Source organism: Schistocerca cancellata, chromosome 4 (assembly GCF_023864275.1).
Source record: "Schistocerca cancellata isolate TAMUIC-IGC-003103 chromosome 4, iqSchCanc2.1, whole genome shotgun sequence".
Lineage (NCBI taxonomy): Eukaryota > Metazoa > Arthropoda > Insecta > Orthoptera > Acrididae > Schistocerca > Schistocerca cancellata.
This window is the reverse complement of record NC_064629.1, coordinates 132,652,502-132,667,720: the sequence shown is the minus strand read 5'-3', so window position 1 is coordinate 132,667,720 and position 15,219 is coordinate 132,652,502. Positions and strand designations below refer to the sequence as shown.

At 46.1% G+C, this 15,219-nt stretch overlaps 1 protein-coding gene across 1 annotated transcript in view; it reads right to left on the bottom strand.

Moving 5' to 3' along the window:
* The window catches only part of LOC126183924 (dystrophin-like), a gene marked incomplete at its 5' end in the record, with an annotated part of 303,215 nt that extends 288,584 nt beyond the window's left edge, over window positions 1-14,631 (bottom strand). The window contains 2 exons of the mRNA XM_049926270.1: window positions 4,377-4,549; window positions 14,500-14,631. Coding sequence (XP_049782227.1) covers window positions 4,377-4,549; window positions 14,500-14,631 — 305 coding nt within the window. The remainder of the gene's footprint in view (window positions 1-4,376; window positions 4,550-14,499) is intronic.
* Between the last annotated feature and the right edge of the window lie 588 nt (window positions 14,632-15,219).

Here is a 15,219-nt window from a genome sequence, read left to right as displayed (position 1 = left end):
GCAGGGTAATGCACGACCGCATATTGCAGGACCAGTACGGGCCTTTCTTGATACAGAAAATGTTCGTCTGCTGCCCTGGCCAGCACATTCTCCAGACCTCTCACCAATTGAAAACGTCTGGTAAATGGTGGCCGAGCAACTGGCTCGTCACAATACGCCAGTCACTACTCTTGATGAACTGTGGTATCGTGTTGAAGCTGCATAGGCAGCTGTATCTGTACACGCCATCCAAGCTCTGTTTGACTCGATGCCCAGGCGTATCAAGGCCGTTATTACGGTTCAAATGGTTCAAATGGCTGTGAGCACTATGGGACTCAACGTCTGAGGTCATAAGTCCTCTAGAACTTAGAACTACTTAAACCTAACTAACCTAAGGACATCACACACATCCATGCCCGAGGCAGGATTCGAACGTGCGACCGTAGTGGTCGCGCAGTTCCAGCCTGTAGCGCCTAGAACCGCTCGGCCACTCCAGCCGGCCGTTATTACGGCCACAGGTGGTTGTTCTAGGTACTGGTTTCTCAGGATCTATGCACCCAAATTGCGTGAAAATTTAATTACATGTCAGTTCTAGTATAATATATTTGTCCAATGAATACCCGTTTATCATCTGCATTTCTTCATGGTGTAGCAATTGTAATTGCCAGTAGTGTATCACCTTTTCGGCGGGGAAACTTAGAACATTAAAAACAAAGCCGTCCAACGCACTACAGGGAATTTAAAAAAGTTTCATCTCATTTCACAAGACAATATCTTCTACATGAATGAAGTCAGAAACTCGGGGTGTGATTTAGTTTGCGTGACTAAACTAAAAGTTTTCCGTAGTACCAGTAATAAGATGTCTATTGGTGTGGTGGCTGGTAGGAGTGCGTCCCCCCTCCCCCCCGCCCTCTCCCTCCCCAGAACGCTCGTTATCAGATGTGAGTCAGGTTCAAATAGCTCTGAGCACTATGGGATTTAACATCTGAGGTCATCGGTCCCCTAGAACTTAGAACTACTTAAACCTAACTAACCTAAGGACATCACACACATCCATGCCCGAGGTATGACTGAAGCGCCTAGAACCGCTCGGCCACTGCGGCCGGCGTGCGTCAGGTCGAAATGGCGGTAACACAACCGCAAAAGTCGTTTCAGATTTTCTGTTGGAGCACGTACAATTCAGTTACAACTGAGTAGTGTGATTTTCGTTGAGAGAACGACATAGGTATATGTCATAAGGGGCGTGGTGTTGTGGTCTCACATTGCACCACTGGCCTAGAGGGTCGGCTGGGGAGGGGGTAAGGTGTTGTGGGAGACTCTCTATGTGCAACCCTCTCAAAAACTTTGGGTGAACTGCGACGCCGCGTAGAAAGAGCGGTGAAAAACATGCTGGCAAAAGTACGGGATATGTTTGACTATCGTCTGGATGTTTGTCGTGCGTCCAGTGTAAAGAGTATAATGAATACTTGTAGAAACTAAACGAAAACTTTGATCCTCAAGGTTGTATATGTTTGCAGTTAAAATATATAGCGTATTAAAATCGGATATATCTTTATAATATACGAGGGGTCTTCAATAAGCAATGGAACACGTTTTCTTCTCGGCCAGTTTCGGTTGACGAAATGTGAAATTTGTCGTGGGACAACGCAGAATATTCCCACTTCTGCCGCTGTAGTTTCGTGAAGTTCCGATAAGTGGTGGCGCTATACGCAGCCTTCAAAATGGTGTCTGTAACGTGGGTGCGTTCCAAGCAGAGAGCTGTGACGGAAAACCAGAACATCGGAGATATTCGTAGGTGCTTGCAGAATGTCGACAGAGACCTGTCAGTGAATAAAAGCACGGTGAGTCGTTGGGTGGCGAGTCTGTCATCATCGCAACAGGGTCGCTCAGACCTGTCCGATCTCCACCGTGGCGGCCGGCCGCTCTCAGCTGTGACTCCTGCAATGTTGGAACGTGCGGACACACTCATTAGAGATGTTCGACGGATCACAATCAAACACCTCGCTGCTCAGTTTGACGTCTCTATTGGTGGTGTTGACACACCCGTCCTACCCTTGGGGTATTCAAAGGTGTGTGCTCCCTGGGTTCCTCGCTGCCTAACAGAACACCGCCGGTCGGTGTGGCCGAGCGGTTCTAGGCGCTACAGTCTGGAACCGCGCGACCGCTATGGTCGCAGGTTCGGATCCTGCCTCGGGCATGGATGTGTGCGATGTCCTTAGGTTAGTTAGGTTTAAGTAGTTCTAAGTTCTAGGGGACTGATGACCTCAGAAGTTAAGCCATTTGAACCATTTTTGAACAGAAGACCATAAAGAGCAACAAAGGACCATCTTCTCGGGACTGACTGCGCTTTACGAAGCTGATCGTGACGATTCTCTGTCGAACATCGTCACGGTCAGCTTCGTAAAGCGGAAGCAGTCCCGAGAAGATGGTCCTTTGTTGCTCTTTATGGTCTTCTGTTAGGCGGCGAGGAACATCGTCACAGGCGACGAAACATGGGCTCATGACTCCGAAACATACGTGCATACAGGCCTTCGCAGTAAGGCAGCGCAAGGCCGTCACACTGAACGGAGATTATGTTGAAAAACAGAGTTTTGTAGCCACAAGAGTACTGAGTAATACGGTGTTTTGGAATCCTGAATAAATGCAACCTCCTTTCAGAAAAAAATGTATTCCATTACTTGTTGAACACCCCTTGTAAAAATTTTGTAGTCCTATGGAGACGTTAATATTTACGTTAAGTGTCTATCTTCATTCGTGTAGAAGATTTAGTCTTCGGGAACTGAATGAATCTTTTCTTAACACCCTGTATTTCCAAAATACATAGGTGTTCTTCCGTGCACATGCCTTAGTTGACCAGCATTTAATTGATATTTTCGTTAGAAAACACACAATAACACAGTTTGAGAGAGTCACAGAGAGGTGAAACACTAAAGACCTTTCAATACAAATTATCTGAGTGTTAATTGAGATTCGTACGTTCGAGAACTGGTAGAAGTCGACCTCGGGGAAGATCAGTTTGGATTCCGTAGAAATATCTGAACACCTAACCCTACGACTTATCTTAGAAGCTAGATTAAAGAAAGGCAAACCTACTTTTCTAGCATTTGTAGACTTAGAGAAAGCTTTTGACAATGTTGACTGGAATACTCTCTTTCAAATTCTGAAGAAGGCAGGGGTAAAATACAGGTAGCTAAAGGCTATTTACAATTTGTACAGAAACCATATGGCAGTCGAGGGACATGAAATGGAAGCAGTGGTTGGGAAGGGAGTGAGACAGGGTTGTAGCCTCTCCCCGACGTTATTCAATCTGTATATTGAGCAAGCAGTGAAGAAAACGAAAGAAAAATTCGGAGTAGGTATTAAAATCCATGGAGAAGAAATAAAAACGTTGAGGTTCGCCGATGACATTGTAATTCTGTCAGAGACAGCAAAGGTCTTGAAGGAGCAGTTGAACGAAATGGATAGTGTCTTGAAAGGAGGATATAAGATGAACATTCACAAAAGCAAAACGAGGTTAATGGAATGTAGTCGAATTAAGTCGGGTGATGCTGAGAGAATTAGATTAGGAAATGAGACACTTAAGGTAGTAAAGGAGATTTGCTATTTGGGGAGCAAAATAACTGATGATGGTCGAAGTAGAGAGGATATAAAATGTAGACTGGCCATGGCAAGGAAAGCGTTTCTGAAGAGGAGAAATTTGTTGACATCGAGTGTAGATTTAAGTGTCAGGAAGTCGTTTCTGAAAGTATTTGTATGGAGCGTAGCCATGTGTGGAAGTGAAACATGGACGATAACTAGTTTGGACAAGAAGAGAATAGAAGCTTTCGAAATGTGGTGCTACAGAAGAATGCTGAAGATTAGATGGGTAGATCATATAACTAATGAGGAGGTATTGAATAGGATTGGGGAGAAGAGAAGTTTGTGGCACAACTTGACTAGAAGAAGGGATCGGTTGGTAGGACATGTTCTGAGGCAGCAAGGGATTACCAATTTAGTATTGGAGGGAAGCGTGGAGGGTAAAAATCGTAGAGGGAGACCAAGAGATGAATACACAGATTGAGAAGGATGTAGGTTGCAGTAGGTACTGGGAGATGAAGAAGCTTGCACAGGATAGAGTATGATGGAGAACTGCATCAAACCAGTCTCAGGACTGAAGACCACAACAACAACTCGTTCGAGAGCTGCAGTGGTACGCGTGGGCAGGCAACTGACTACACAGACAGAAGAGAGTGGATGGAAGAGGGGGCAGGGCAGTTGAAATGGGAAGGAGGGAAAGGGGGGGGGACGGACTGGCGTAGGCGGACGAGCTGCCGAAAAAGGCGCGGAGGGGGGGGGGGGGAGACAGCTAGCGGAGACATATTGGGACAAGCTGCAGCAGGCTGGTGGCTGGCGCGTACCTGATGGCCATGCTCTTGGCCTTGAGGTGGTGCCAGCGCTGGTTCATCTCGTCGAGGCGGCGCTGCAACATGACGGCGTCGTCCTGCGAGGCGAGGCTGCTGAGCAGCTTGCGGCCCGTCCCGTTGAGCGACGCGAACACATCGCGGTGGCTCTCGATCTCGCTCTGCAGGTCCTGCACAGTAAAACAGTCGTCCGTGTCACTTTCCGTGTGTTCTGTACACAACCGTCTGAATAAGGAGAGGTATATACCAAAAACAGAATTTCTTTTATTGGTCATAAGTGTTTCAATTATTATGAGGACGCCGTAACCAGATCACTTTGTATAGAAGCACGATAACCGAATAAAAATAATTTCCAAATTTGTCGCACAATGTGGATACAGGAAAATGATATCTAGAACAAGGTAGTAAAAACTGCGTAGGGGTTCAAACTCTAGAGCATCGTGACGGGTGTGGCTGCATCGGAAGCTGGAAACTTGCCGAAGTGGCTCGTCGCGTGCGGCTAACAATGCTACAGACAACAATGTGCATCAAGAACGCTGTCGATCTCGAAGTAAGGAAGGGTCAGAGAACATCTCTGTTGTCCGTCATGTTCGCCGTCGTAGATGTAGAAATGAAACCGATGGAATTCGACACCGACCCTGTTGCTTACCCTTCCTTTACTTACGCATAGAAGACGGTACGTCATCTACTTCGTAACAATGAGTATCGCATCTTTCGACTAACGGATCAAATAAAGGGAATGTATACCAGCTATAGCTACAGCGTATGCCGCGGTGAGAACTGAGTGCTCACTTTAAGCTACGTAGGTACTATTATTTTAACCTGGAAGGAATAAGAAAGGTAATGGTGGAAGTACAGCAGCTGGGGAGGATCCTTAGAAGTGCTCGGATAGCTCAGTAGATAAAAACATTGCGCATGAAACACAAGGCTACGGGTTTGAATTCCTGTTCGGCACACAGTTTTATTCTGTCAGTAAGATTCACGATTATTTTAATCATACATCTGTACCTTCAGTGAGAAAACCATAAAAGAACGTATTAACATGTTTTGCCAATTTTTATATCAACTAGACGTGACCATTTCAGTTACTTAAATCAGTACAAAAGGCGCAAAAAAGCATCTCAGTGAAGTGTTTCTGTCAAAGCATACATTTCTAAATAATATCCCTACTCATAAGAGATTTTTCAGTTTGTAAAAGATAACCAAAAGCATTTCAGTTACAAATAGTTGGACCTATTGGTCTATTGGTAAAGCGAGTGATTGGAAACCGAGAGGCTGCGTATTCGACTCCTGGGCAGACGATGGAAATTTTCAGTGTGCATTTGATTTAGCGTTCACCTCTGAACGATGTGAGAAGTCGCCAGGAACGACTCGTTGTTCGCATTCCCTTTTAAACAGTAGCTCACTTTCCCCGGTTAGACGAACTCGGGTGGGTTAGGGACACGGAAGTCGCCGAAGTGTTGTCCAATCGAAAGAGATGCACCAGGTCTTATGCCACATGCAATTATTATAGTACAAATGTCTACTTAGTGTCCACATCCAGAAAATTATTCACAAATACACAACGAAGGGCCAAGAAACTGGTATAGGCATGCGTATTCAAAAAATGGTTCAAATGGCTCTGAGCACTATGGGACTTAACTTCTGAGGTCAAAAGTCCCCTAGAACTTTAAACAACTAAAACCCAACTAACCTAACGACATCACACACATCCATGCCCGAAGCACGATTAGAACCTGCGACAGTAGCGGTCACGCGGTTCCAGAGTGTAGAGCCTTGAACCGCTCGGCCACAGCGGCCGGCCATGCGTATTCGAATACAGAAAGATGTAAACAGGCAGAATACGGCGTTGGGGTCGGCAACGCGTATGTAAGACAACAAGTGTCTGGCGCAGTTGTTAGGTCGGTTATTGCTGCTACAATGCAAGGTTATCAAAATTTAAGTGAGTTTGAACATGGTGTATAGTCGGCGCACGAGCGATGGGACAAGCATCTCCGAGGTAGCGATGGTGATTCTCCCGTACGACCATTTCACGAGTGTATCATGAATATCAGGAATCTGGTAAAACATCAAGTCTCCGACAATGCTGCGGCCGGAAAAATATCCTGCAATACCAGGACCAACGACGACTGAAGAGAATCATTCAACGTGACCGAAGTGCAACCCTTCCGCAAACTGCTGCAGATTTCGATGCTGGGCCATCAACAAGTGTCAGCGTACGAGGCATTCAATGAAACATCATCGATGTGGGTTTTCGAAGCCGAATGACCACTCGCGTACCCTTAGTGACTGCACGGCGCAAAGCATTACGTCTCGCGTGGGCCCGTCAGCACCAACATTGGACTCTTGATGACTGGACACATGTTGCCTGGTCAGATGAGTCTCGTTTCAAATTGTGTCGAGCGGATGGACGTGTACGGGTATTGAGATAATCCCATGGATCCATCGACCCTGCAAGTCACGGTGTGGGGCGTGTGCAATAGGAGTGATACGGGACCCTTTATACGTCTAGATACGACTCTTGACAGGTGACACGTACGTAAGCATCCTTTCTGATCATCTGCATCCGTTCATGTCCATTGTGCATTCCGACGGATTTGGGCAATTCCAGCAGGGAAATGTGACACGCCACACGTCCAGAATTACTACAGAGTGGCTCCAGGAACACTCTTCTGAGTTTGAGCACGTCCGCTGGCCAGCGAACTCCCGAGACATGAACATTATTGAGCATGTCTGGGATGCCTTTCAACGTGCTGTTCCGAAGATATATCCACACCTTCGAACTCTTACGGATTTATGGGCAGCCCTGCAGGATTCATGGTGGCGATTCCCTCCAGCACTACTTTAGACATTAATCGATTCATGCAACGTCGTGTTGTGACACTTCTGCGTGCTCGCGGGGGCCCTACACGATATTAGGCAGGTGTACCAGTTTCTTTGGCTCTTCAGTGTATTTTCAAAACAATCACATCTGCTACAAAAATATTGTGTTCATTGTAGATAAAGGGTTTCCGCAACTGCACTGACAGACGTGGTGTATTCGAATTTCATAACTATGACTAACTGTTGTCATTCCAATCCAACCCGCAAATCTTCTTTACTCTGTTTGGCGTGTAACGTGGGACTTTCGCAGTAGTCAGTTTATTCGTGTTGACATCAATAGTGTTCTATCCCCCGGGGCAGTTAGTTGTACAATACGTGCGACCGACCCGAACGCCGCCTCAGTCGGTTACACGCCATTCACAGTAGTGTAACTAACGGCCACATGCGATTACGCGCACTAGCCGTGCTCGACTGGTCCTTTCGGTGGGTCTCTAGCCTAAATGTCAAGCTATAATCCTTCTTATTAACAGCAGTATATTGTTAGTGTTATCTTCCAAGCTAGAAAACTAAAATGGAAATCAAAACAAACACAGTAGCCTAAATTTAAAATGTTGTCATAGTTAAATCGCACATAGAGTAGTGAGACTCAGCTATTCACCTTTACACAATACTGGAAAAAACTAGTTGTTCGACATATGCATGTTTCAAGAAATTGTGACACTTCGAGGAAAATGTCATAGACTTCCTTACGTTAAAGTTAGAAGTCGGAATTTTCATCTTGTTCGTAGCATGTTACGCATCGCTGGAAGCATTTACAAAAGCTCATTATGGGTGACAATAAAAGGACATGTGTTTGAAGATAACGAAGCACTTACAATTCCCATTTTTTGTGTAATACGGTAGATTCGTCTTGATTTGGCAAATGCAAGAATATGTCACTATCTGTGAAACATACGTGACAGGGATACCTAAGCAAGAAATAGTCATTTGTGTAAGTTTATATATCTTTACTTTAAAGCGTTGACCCACCCTGTCTTTTTTGTGACTGCGCCATTCGTACGTGCGACGATTTCAAGAACACATATTGATGACCTCATGAGGGGTAGAATACTAGGGCGACTGGCGGCTGGTCAAACACAGCAGGTCGTAACACGGGCCCTCCGTGTGTCACAAAGTGTGATCTCAAGATTATGGCGACGATTCCAGCAGACAGGAAACGTGTCCAGGCGCTATAGTACGGGACATCCGTAGTGTGCAACACCACACGAAGACCGATATCTCACCATTAGTGCCCGCAGACGGCCACGGAGTACTGCACGTAGCCTTCCTCGGGACCTTACCGCAACCACTGGGACAGTTGTATCCAGACACACAGTCTACAGATAATTGAACAGACATGGTTTATTCGCCCGGAGACCTGTAAGGTGTACTCCACTGACCCCTGGTCACAGGAGAGCCCGTAAAGCCTGGTGTCAAGAACACATTACATGGTCACTGGAACAGTGGTCCCAGGTTATGTTCACGGACGAGCCCGGGTATAGTGTGAACAGTGATACTCGCCTGGTTTTCATCTGGCGTGAACCAGGAACCAGATACCAACCCCTTAATGTCCTTGAAAGGGACCTGTATGGAGGTCGTGGTTTGATGATGCGGGGTGGGATTATGATTGGTGCACGTACACCGCTGCATGTCTTTGACAGAGGAACTGTAACAGGTCAGGTGTATCGGGACGTCATTTTGCACCACTATGTCCGCCTTTTCAGGGGTGCAGTGGGTCCTACCTTCCTCCTGATGGATGATAACGCACGGCACGACCGAGCTGCCATCGTGGAGGAGTAACTTGAAACAGAAGATCAGGCGAATGGAATGGCCTGCCTGTTCTCCAGACCTAAATCCCATCGAGCACGTCTGGGATGCTCTCGACCGACGTATCTCTGCACGTCTTCAAACCCCTCCGCCACTTCAGGAGCTCCGACAGGCACTGGTGCAAGAATGGGAGGCTATACCCCAGTAGCTGCTCGACCACCTGATCCAGAGTATGCCAACCCGTCGTGTGGCCTGTGTACGTGTGCATGGTGATCATAGCCCGTATTGATGTCGGGGTAAATGCGCAGGAAAAAGTGGCGTTTTGTTGCACATGTTTTTCTGGACGGTTTTCTCAACTTATCACCAATGCCATGGACTTAAAGATCTGTGTCGTGTGTGTTTCCTATGTGCCTATGCTATTAGCGCCAGTTTCGTGTAGTGCCACGTTGTGTGGCACCGCATTCTGCAATTATCCTTAATTTACGAGCATGAGTGTATATGGGGCTCCAGTTCTTTCATTAGGGTGACCTACGTTCTCACCCGAAACACACCTCCCAATAATCTTTGTCAGAGATAAAGCTTAACTATAGATTGTCGCAGGTCATGAATAGAAATTCATCTATCGATTCTGCAGAGCGACTGTCATATGTAGCTGGGTTTCACGACTTCATCTTTTCTGTTAAAATTATCAATGTGCTCTTACATTTCGATGGCGCCTCTGAATAGTGAATAATAGTTTGTCATGGTGGGTAAAATTTTGGTTTCAGAAAACTTGAGTTAATGATTTCTTGACTGAAGAGCTGCTGTAGATGAATTTTCCGTTTTCCATAGTCGGGAAAGACTTCTATGTTATTCAGTCTTGTATTCGCGAGTGATAGTTCTAATCTAGACCTTTCCACAAGTACATGGGGTTTTACATACTCCAGTCGCTGACAGAGGAAGATGTTCGTTCTTTACAGGTCTTAGGAATTGACATATTTTCTTATTTGGTCTAAAAACAGTCTGTTATCATGTTGCCGTAAACCTTGCCGAGCTGATAAGTTACTTTCTTGATCGCTGTGTTTTATCGTTTTACTTCTTTGTCTGAATAGTCATTCTTCTCGGACGCCGGCTTCAGATATTTCGGGTATATATCCTTTTGGCTCTGTGAACAAGACTTTTAATGGCACCTCTCTGTTGTTGCGGATGATGGTTGGAGTTCTTACCCAAATATCTATGGTTCAAATGGCTCTGAGCACTATGGGACTTAACTGCTGAGGTCATCAGTCCCCTAGAACTTAGAACTACTTAAACCTAACTAATCTAAGGACATCACACACATCCATGCCCGAGGCAGGATTCGAACCTGCGACCGTAGCGGTCGCCCGGTTCCAGAATGTAGCGCCTAGAACCGATGGGCCACAACAGCCGGCCCCAAATATCTATCCGTTGATCTGATTTCCCGGAAAACCTTGTATTTCAACCTTCCGTCAGCCTTTAACACAACTAAAACATCCAAGAAGGATAATGCGATGTGTTTTTCCATCTCCACGGTAAACTAGATTTATAGATTTACACGAAATGACAAAAGTGTTCTTCTAAAGCTTTTTTACCATGTGTCAAAACCACGAATGTATCATCGAGAAACCGGTACCATCAAATACAAGGCTAAAAGCACATAAACGCATTTGCCGACTACGGAAAACAGAAAAACCAGCTGTAGCAGAGCATGCTCTTCAGTCAGGAAATCATGAAGTGAAGTTTCCCGAAACCAAAATTTTATCTACTATGGCAAACTATCATCCACGAGTAGTAGAGAAGCCATCGACATATACGAGCCTAGTGATAATTTTAACAGAAAAGAAGTAGTCCAATGATACATGGACAACGGCTGTGCAGAATCGATAGTTTTATCACTGACAGGCGACAATCGATAATTACGTTTTATCTTCGACAAACATTATTTCTGCTTAGCACGTGTAAACTCTAACACACCCACTTTACCCACTATTTACAGGGTGACAATTGTTGAACTATATGAAGTAAAATCGTCATATTTTCTGAACGTTTTGCGTTAGCACGATCAAACTGCACGGTTGGCCACGGGACATGATGGGATTTAGTATGGTATGTACGGTTTGGTTTAACGACGAAGACCACTTTAATTTGGATGGGTTCGTCAATAAGCAAAATTGGTGCATTTGGGGGAGTGAGAATCCGCATTTCGCTGTCGAGAAATCTCGTCACCCTCAACGGGTGACTATGTGGCGTGCAATGTCCAGTCACGGCGATACTCCATGATGGCACGGTGACTACCGAACTACACGTGAAGATTTTGGAAGATGATTTCATCCCCATTATCGAATGTGAACCTGATTTCGACAAGATGTGGTTCATGCAAGACGGAACTCGACCCCATTGAAGGAGGAGAGTGTTAGATGTCCTGGAGCAGCACTTTGGGGACCGCATTGTGGCTCTGAGGTACGCAGAGGCCACTGGCATGGACCTCGATTAGTCGCCATGTTCTCCGGACCTGTACACGTGCGACTCCTTTTCGTGGGGCTGTATTAAAGAAAAGGTGTACAGGAATAACCCCAAAACCATTGTTGAGCTTAATACAGCCATTCAGGAGGTCATCGACAACATCGATGTTCCGACACGTCAGCGGATCATGCAGAATTTCGTTGTTCGTCTACGCCACATCATCGTCAATGATGGCAGGCATACCGAACATGTCATAATCAAAGCCGAATATCTGTAGTGACGTTTACATGTTGAATAAAGTGTGTGCACGCCATAGTTCGTAAATAATTTACGTTTCTTTCATATACCGGGTGATCAAAAAGTCAGTATAAATTCGAAAACTTAATAAACCACGGAATAATGTAGATAGAGAGGTAAAAATTGACACACATGCTTCGAATGACATGGGGTTTTATTAGAACAAAAAAAAGTTCACAAAATGTCCGAGAGATGGCGCTGGACAGCAAAACTGCTACCGTGACGGGTGAGAGGTACGCCGTTATGTTACAGAATCGCATCATCCCCAGCCTGGCTGATAAACACCTGCTGGAACGTACGATGTTTATGCAGGATGGCGCTCCACACCATATTGCTAGACGCGTGAAAGATTTCTTGCGCGCGTCGTTTGGTGATGATCGCGTGCTCAGCCGCCACTTTCGTCATGCTTGGCCTCCCAGGTCACCAGACCTCAGTCCGTGCGATTATTGGCTTTGGGATTACCTGAAGTCGTAAGTGTATCGTGATCGACCGACATCTCTAGGGACGCTGAAAGACAACATCCGACGCCAATGCCTCACCATAACTCCGGACATGCTTTACAGTGCTGTTCACAACATTATTCCTCGACTATAGCTATTTTTGAGGGAATGATGGTGGACATATTGAGCATTTCCTGTAAAGAACATCATCTTTGCTTTGTCTTACTTTGTTATCCTAATTATTGCTATTGTAATCAGATGAAGCGCCATCTGTCGGACATTTTTTGAACTTTTGTATTTTTTTGGTTCTAATAAAACCCCCTGTCATTCCAAGCATGCGTGTCAATTTGTACCTCTCTATCTACACTATTCTGTGATTTATTCAGTTTTCAAATTTATACTGACTTTTTTGATCACCCGGTAGTTCAATAATTGTCATTCTGAATATCGCTCTCCGACGTCCAAACCTTCAGTCGGCAAGACTCAGCGTCGCCACGAGTAGCTCCGGAGATGTCCAGCGCAGCTCTGGACGAAACGTCAGGAACCGAAAAGTTTCTTCGAGCACGGTCACACTGCCCGGAAGACTCAGCAACAAGTACACCTTGGGAAGACGAATGGAATATTCCAGAATTTGAAACACAAACAGCTGCTAGCATGAGTTTCTTAGAAGTAGATACCTTAGGGGTTGCGAAGCAACTCAAATCGCTTGATACGGGCAAGTCTTGAGGTCCAGATTGTATACCGATTAAGTTCCTTTCAAATTACGCTGATACGATAGCTCCCTACTTAGCAATCATATACAACCGCCCGCTCACCGATAGATCCGTACCTACAGACTGGAAAATTGCGCAGGTCGCACCAGTGTTTAAGAAGGGTAGTAGGAGTAATCCATCGAACTACAGACCTATATCATTGACGTCGGTTTGCAGTAGGGTTTTGGAGCATATACTGTATTCAAACTTTATGAATCACCTCGAAGGGAACGATCTATTGATACGTAATTAGCATGATTACAGAAAACATCGTTCTTGTGCAACGCAGCTAGCTCTTTATTCGCACGAAGTAATGGCCGCTGTCGACAGGGGATCTCAAGTTGATTCCGTATTTCTAGATTTCCGGAAAGGTTTTGACAACGTTCCTCATAAGCGACTTCTAATCAAGCTGCGGGCCTATGGGGTATCGTCACAGTTGTGCGACTGGATTCGTGATTTCCTGTCAGGAAGGTCGCAGTTCGTAGTAATAGACGGCAAACCATCGAGTAAAACTGAAGTGATATCAGGTTTTCCCCAGGGAAGCGTCCTGGGACCTCTGCTGTTGCTGATCTATATAAATGACCTGGGTGACAATCTGAGAAGTTCTCTTAGGTTGTTCGCAGATGATGCTGTAATTTACCGTCTAGTAAGGTCATCCGAAGACCAGTATCAGCTGCAAAGCGATTTAGAAAAGATTGCTGTATGGTGTGGCAGTTGTCAGTCGACGCTAAATAATGAAAAGTGTGAGGTGATCCACATGAGTTCCAAAAGAAATCCGTTGGAATTCGATTACTCGATAAATAGTACAATTCTCAAGGCTGTCAATTCAACTAAGTACCTGGGTGTTAAAATCACGAACAACTTCAGTTGGAAAGACCACACAGATAATATTGTGGGGAAGGCGAGCCAAAGGTTGCGTTTCATTGGCAGGACACTTACAAGATGCAACAAGTCCACCAAAGAGACAGCTTACACTACACTCGTTAGAATATTGCTACGCGGTATGGGAACCTTATCAGGTGGGATTGACGGAGGACATCGAAAGGGCGCAAAAAAGGGCAGCTCGTTTTGTATTATCACGTAATAGGGGAGAGAGTGTGGCAGATATGATACGCGAGTTGGGGTGGAAGTCATTAAGGCAAAGACGTTTTTCGTCGCGGTGAGATCTATTTACGAAATTTCAGTCACCAACTTTCTCTTCCGAATGCGAAATATTTTGTTGAGCCCAACCCACATAGGTAGGAATGATCATCAAAATAAAATAAGAGAAATCAGAGCTCGAATAGAAAGGTTTAGGTGTTCGTTTTTCCCGCGCGCTGTTCGGGAGTGGAATGGTAGAGAGATAGTACGATTGTGATTCGATGAACCCTCTGCCAACCACTTAAGTGTGAATTGCAGAGTAATCATGTAGATGTAGATGTACACATTACAAATTTCGGTGGTTCCACGATGGTGTTTTTCGAGTACGCCGAACCCGTTTACAGAAGTATTTTTGAGCTGGAACGGTGGTGGGTGTGAGTGGTGGAGTGGGCGGATTACCTGCTCGAAGGAGGCGAGGTGCGCGAGCAGGCGGAAGCTGAGGTGTATGTAGCGGGCGTCCTCGGCGCCGTGGCGGCGGCCCGCGCGCGCGCGCCGGCCCGGCCAGGTGCGCCCGCGGCCACTGCCGCGCCTCCCCACGGCTGCCGCCTCCGCCTCCGCCCCCGCCTCCGCCCCCGCCGCACGCAGTGTCGCCGCGCCGCTCGCCCCGCTGCTTCACCGCCGCTCCGCCGCAGCCCGACCGTCTCCTTCCGCCGACATCCCACACCGTCCCTTATCTCGCACACGTACGTGCACCTCGCCGGTAACGCGGTCCACTGTCGAGTCTGCACTTTTCACAGCGTCGCATTTCCGCAAACGGCGAGACACTAGTATGCTGAGCTCCTGGAAACTACGCCGCGCACACTTCCGATCCTGTCGTACCTCTACTTAGGAGTTTGCACACGATAAATACAGTGAGAAAACGTCACACGTGTAACCTTCGAAGTACTAGCCACAGTGCGAATCTTCATTTCAGATGAAACTACTTTCCACAACTTCACTCGGGACCGAGAACTGTTGCTACAATACGTATTAGCTACGATTATCACACGATCGATTCTAATCGCACATCACTCATTTCACTTCTACGTGACACACGCTTCTACAGAAACTCTCTTCTTTCGTTAACTGCATCCGACTTACTATATCAAAACATTCTGCGGATGACGCAAATCTGTCAAA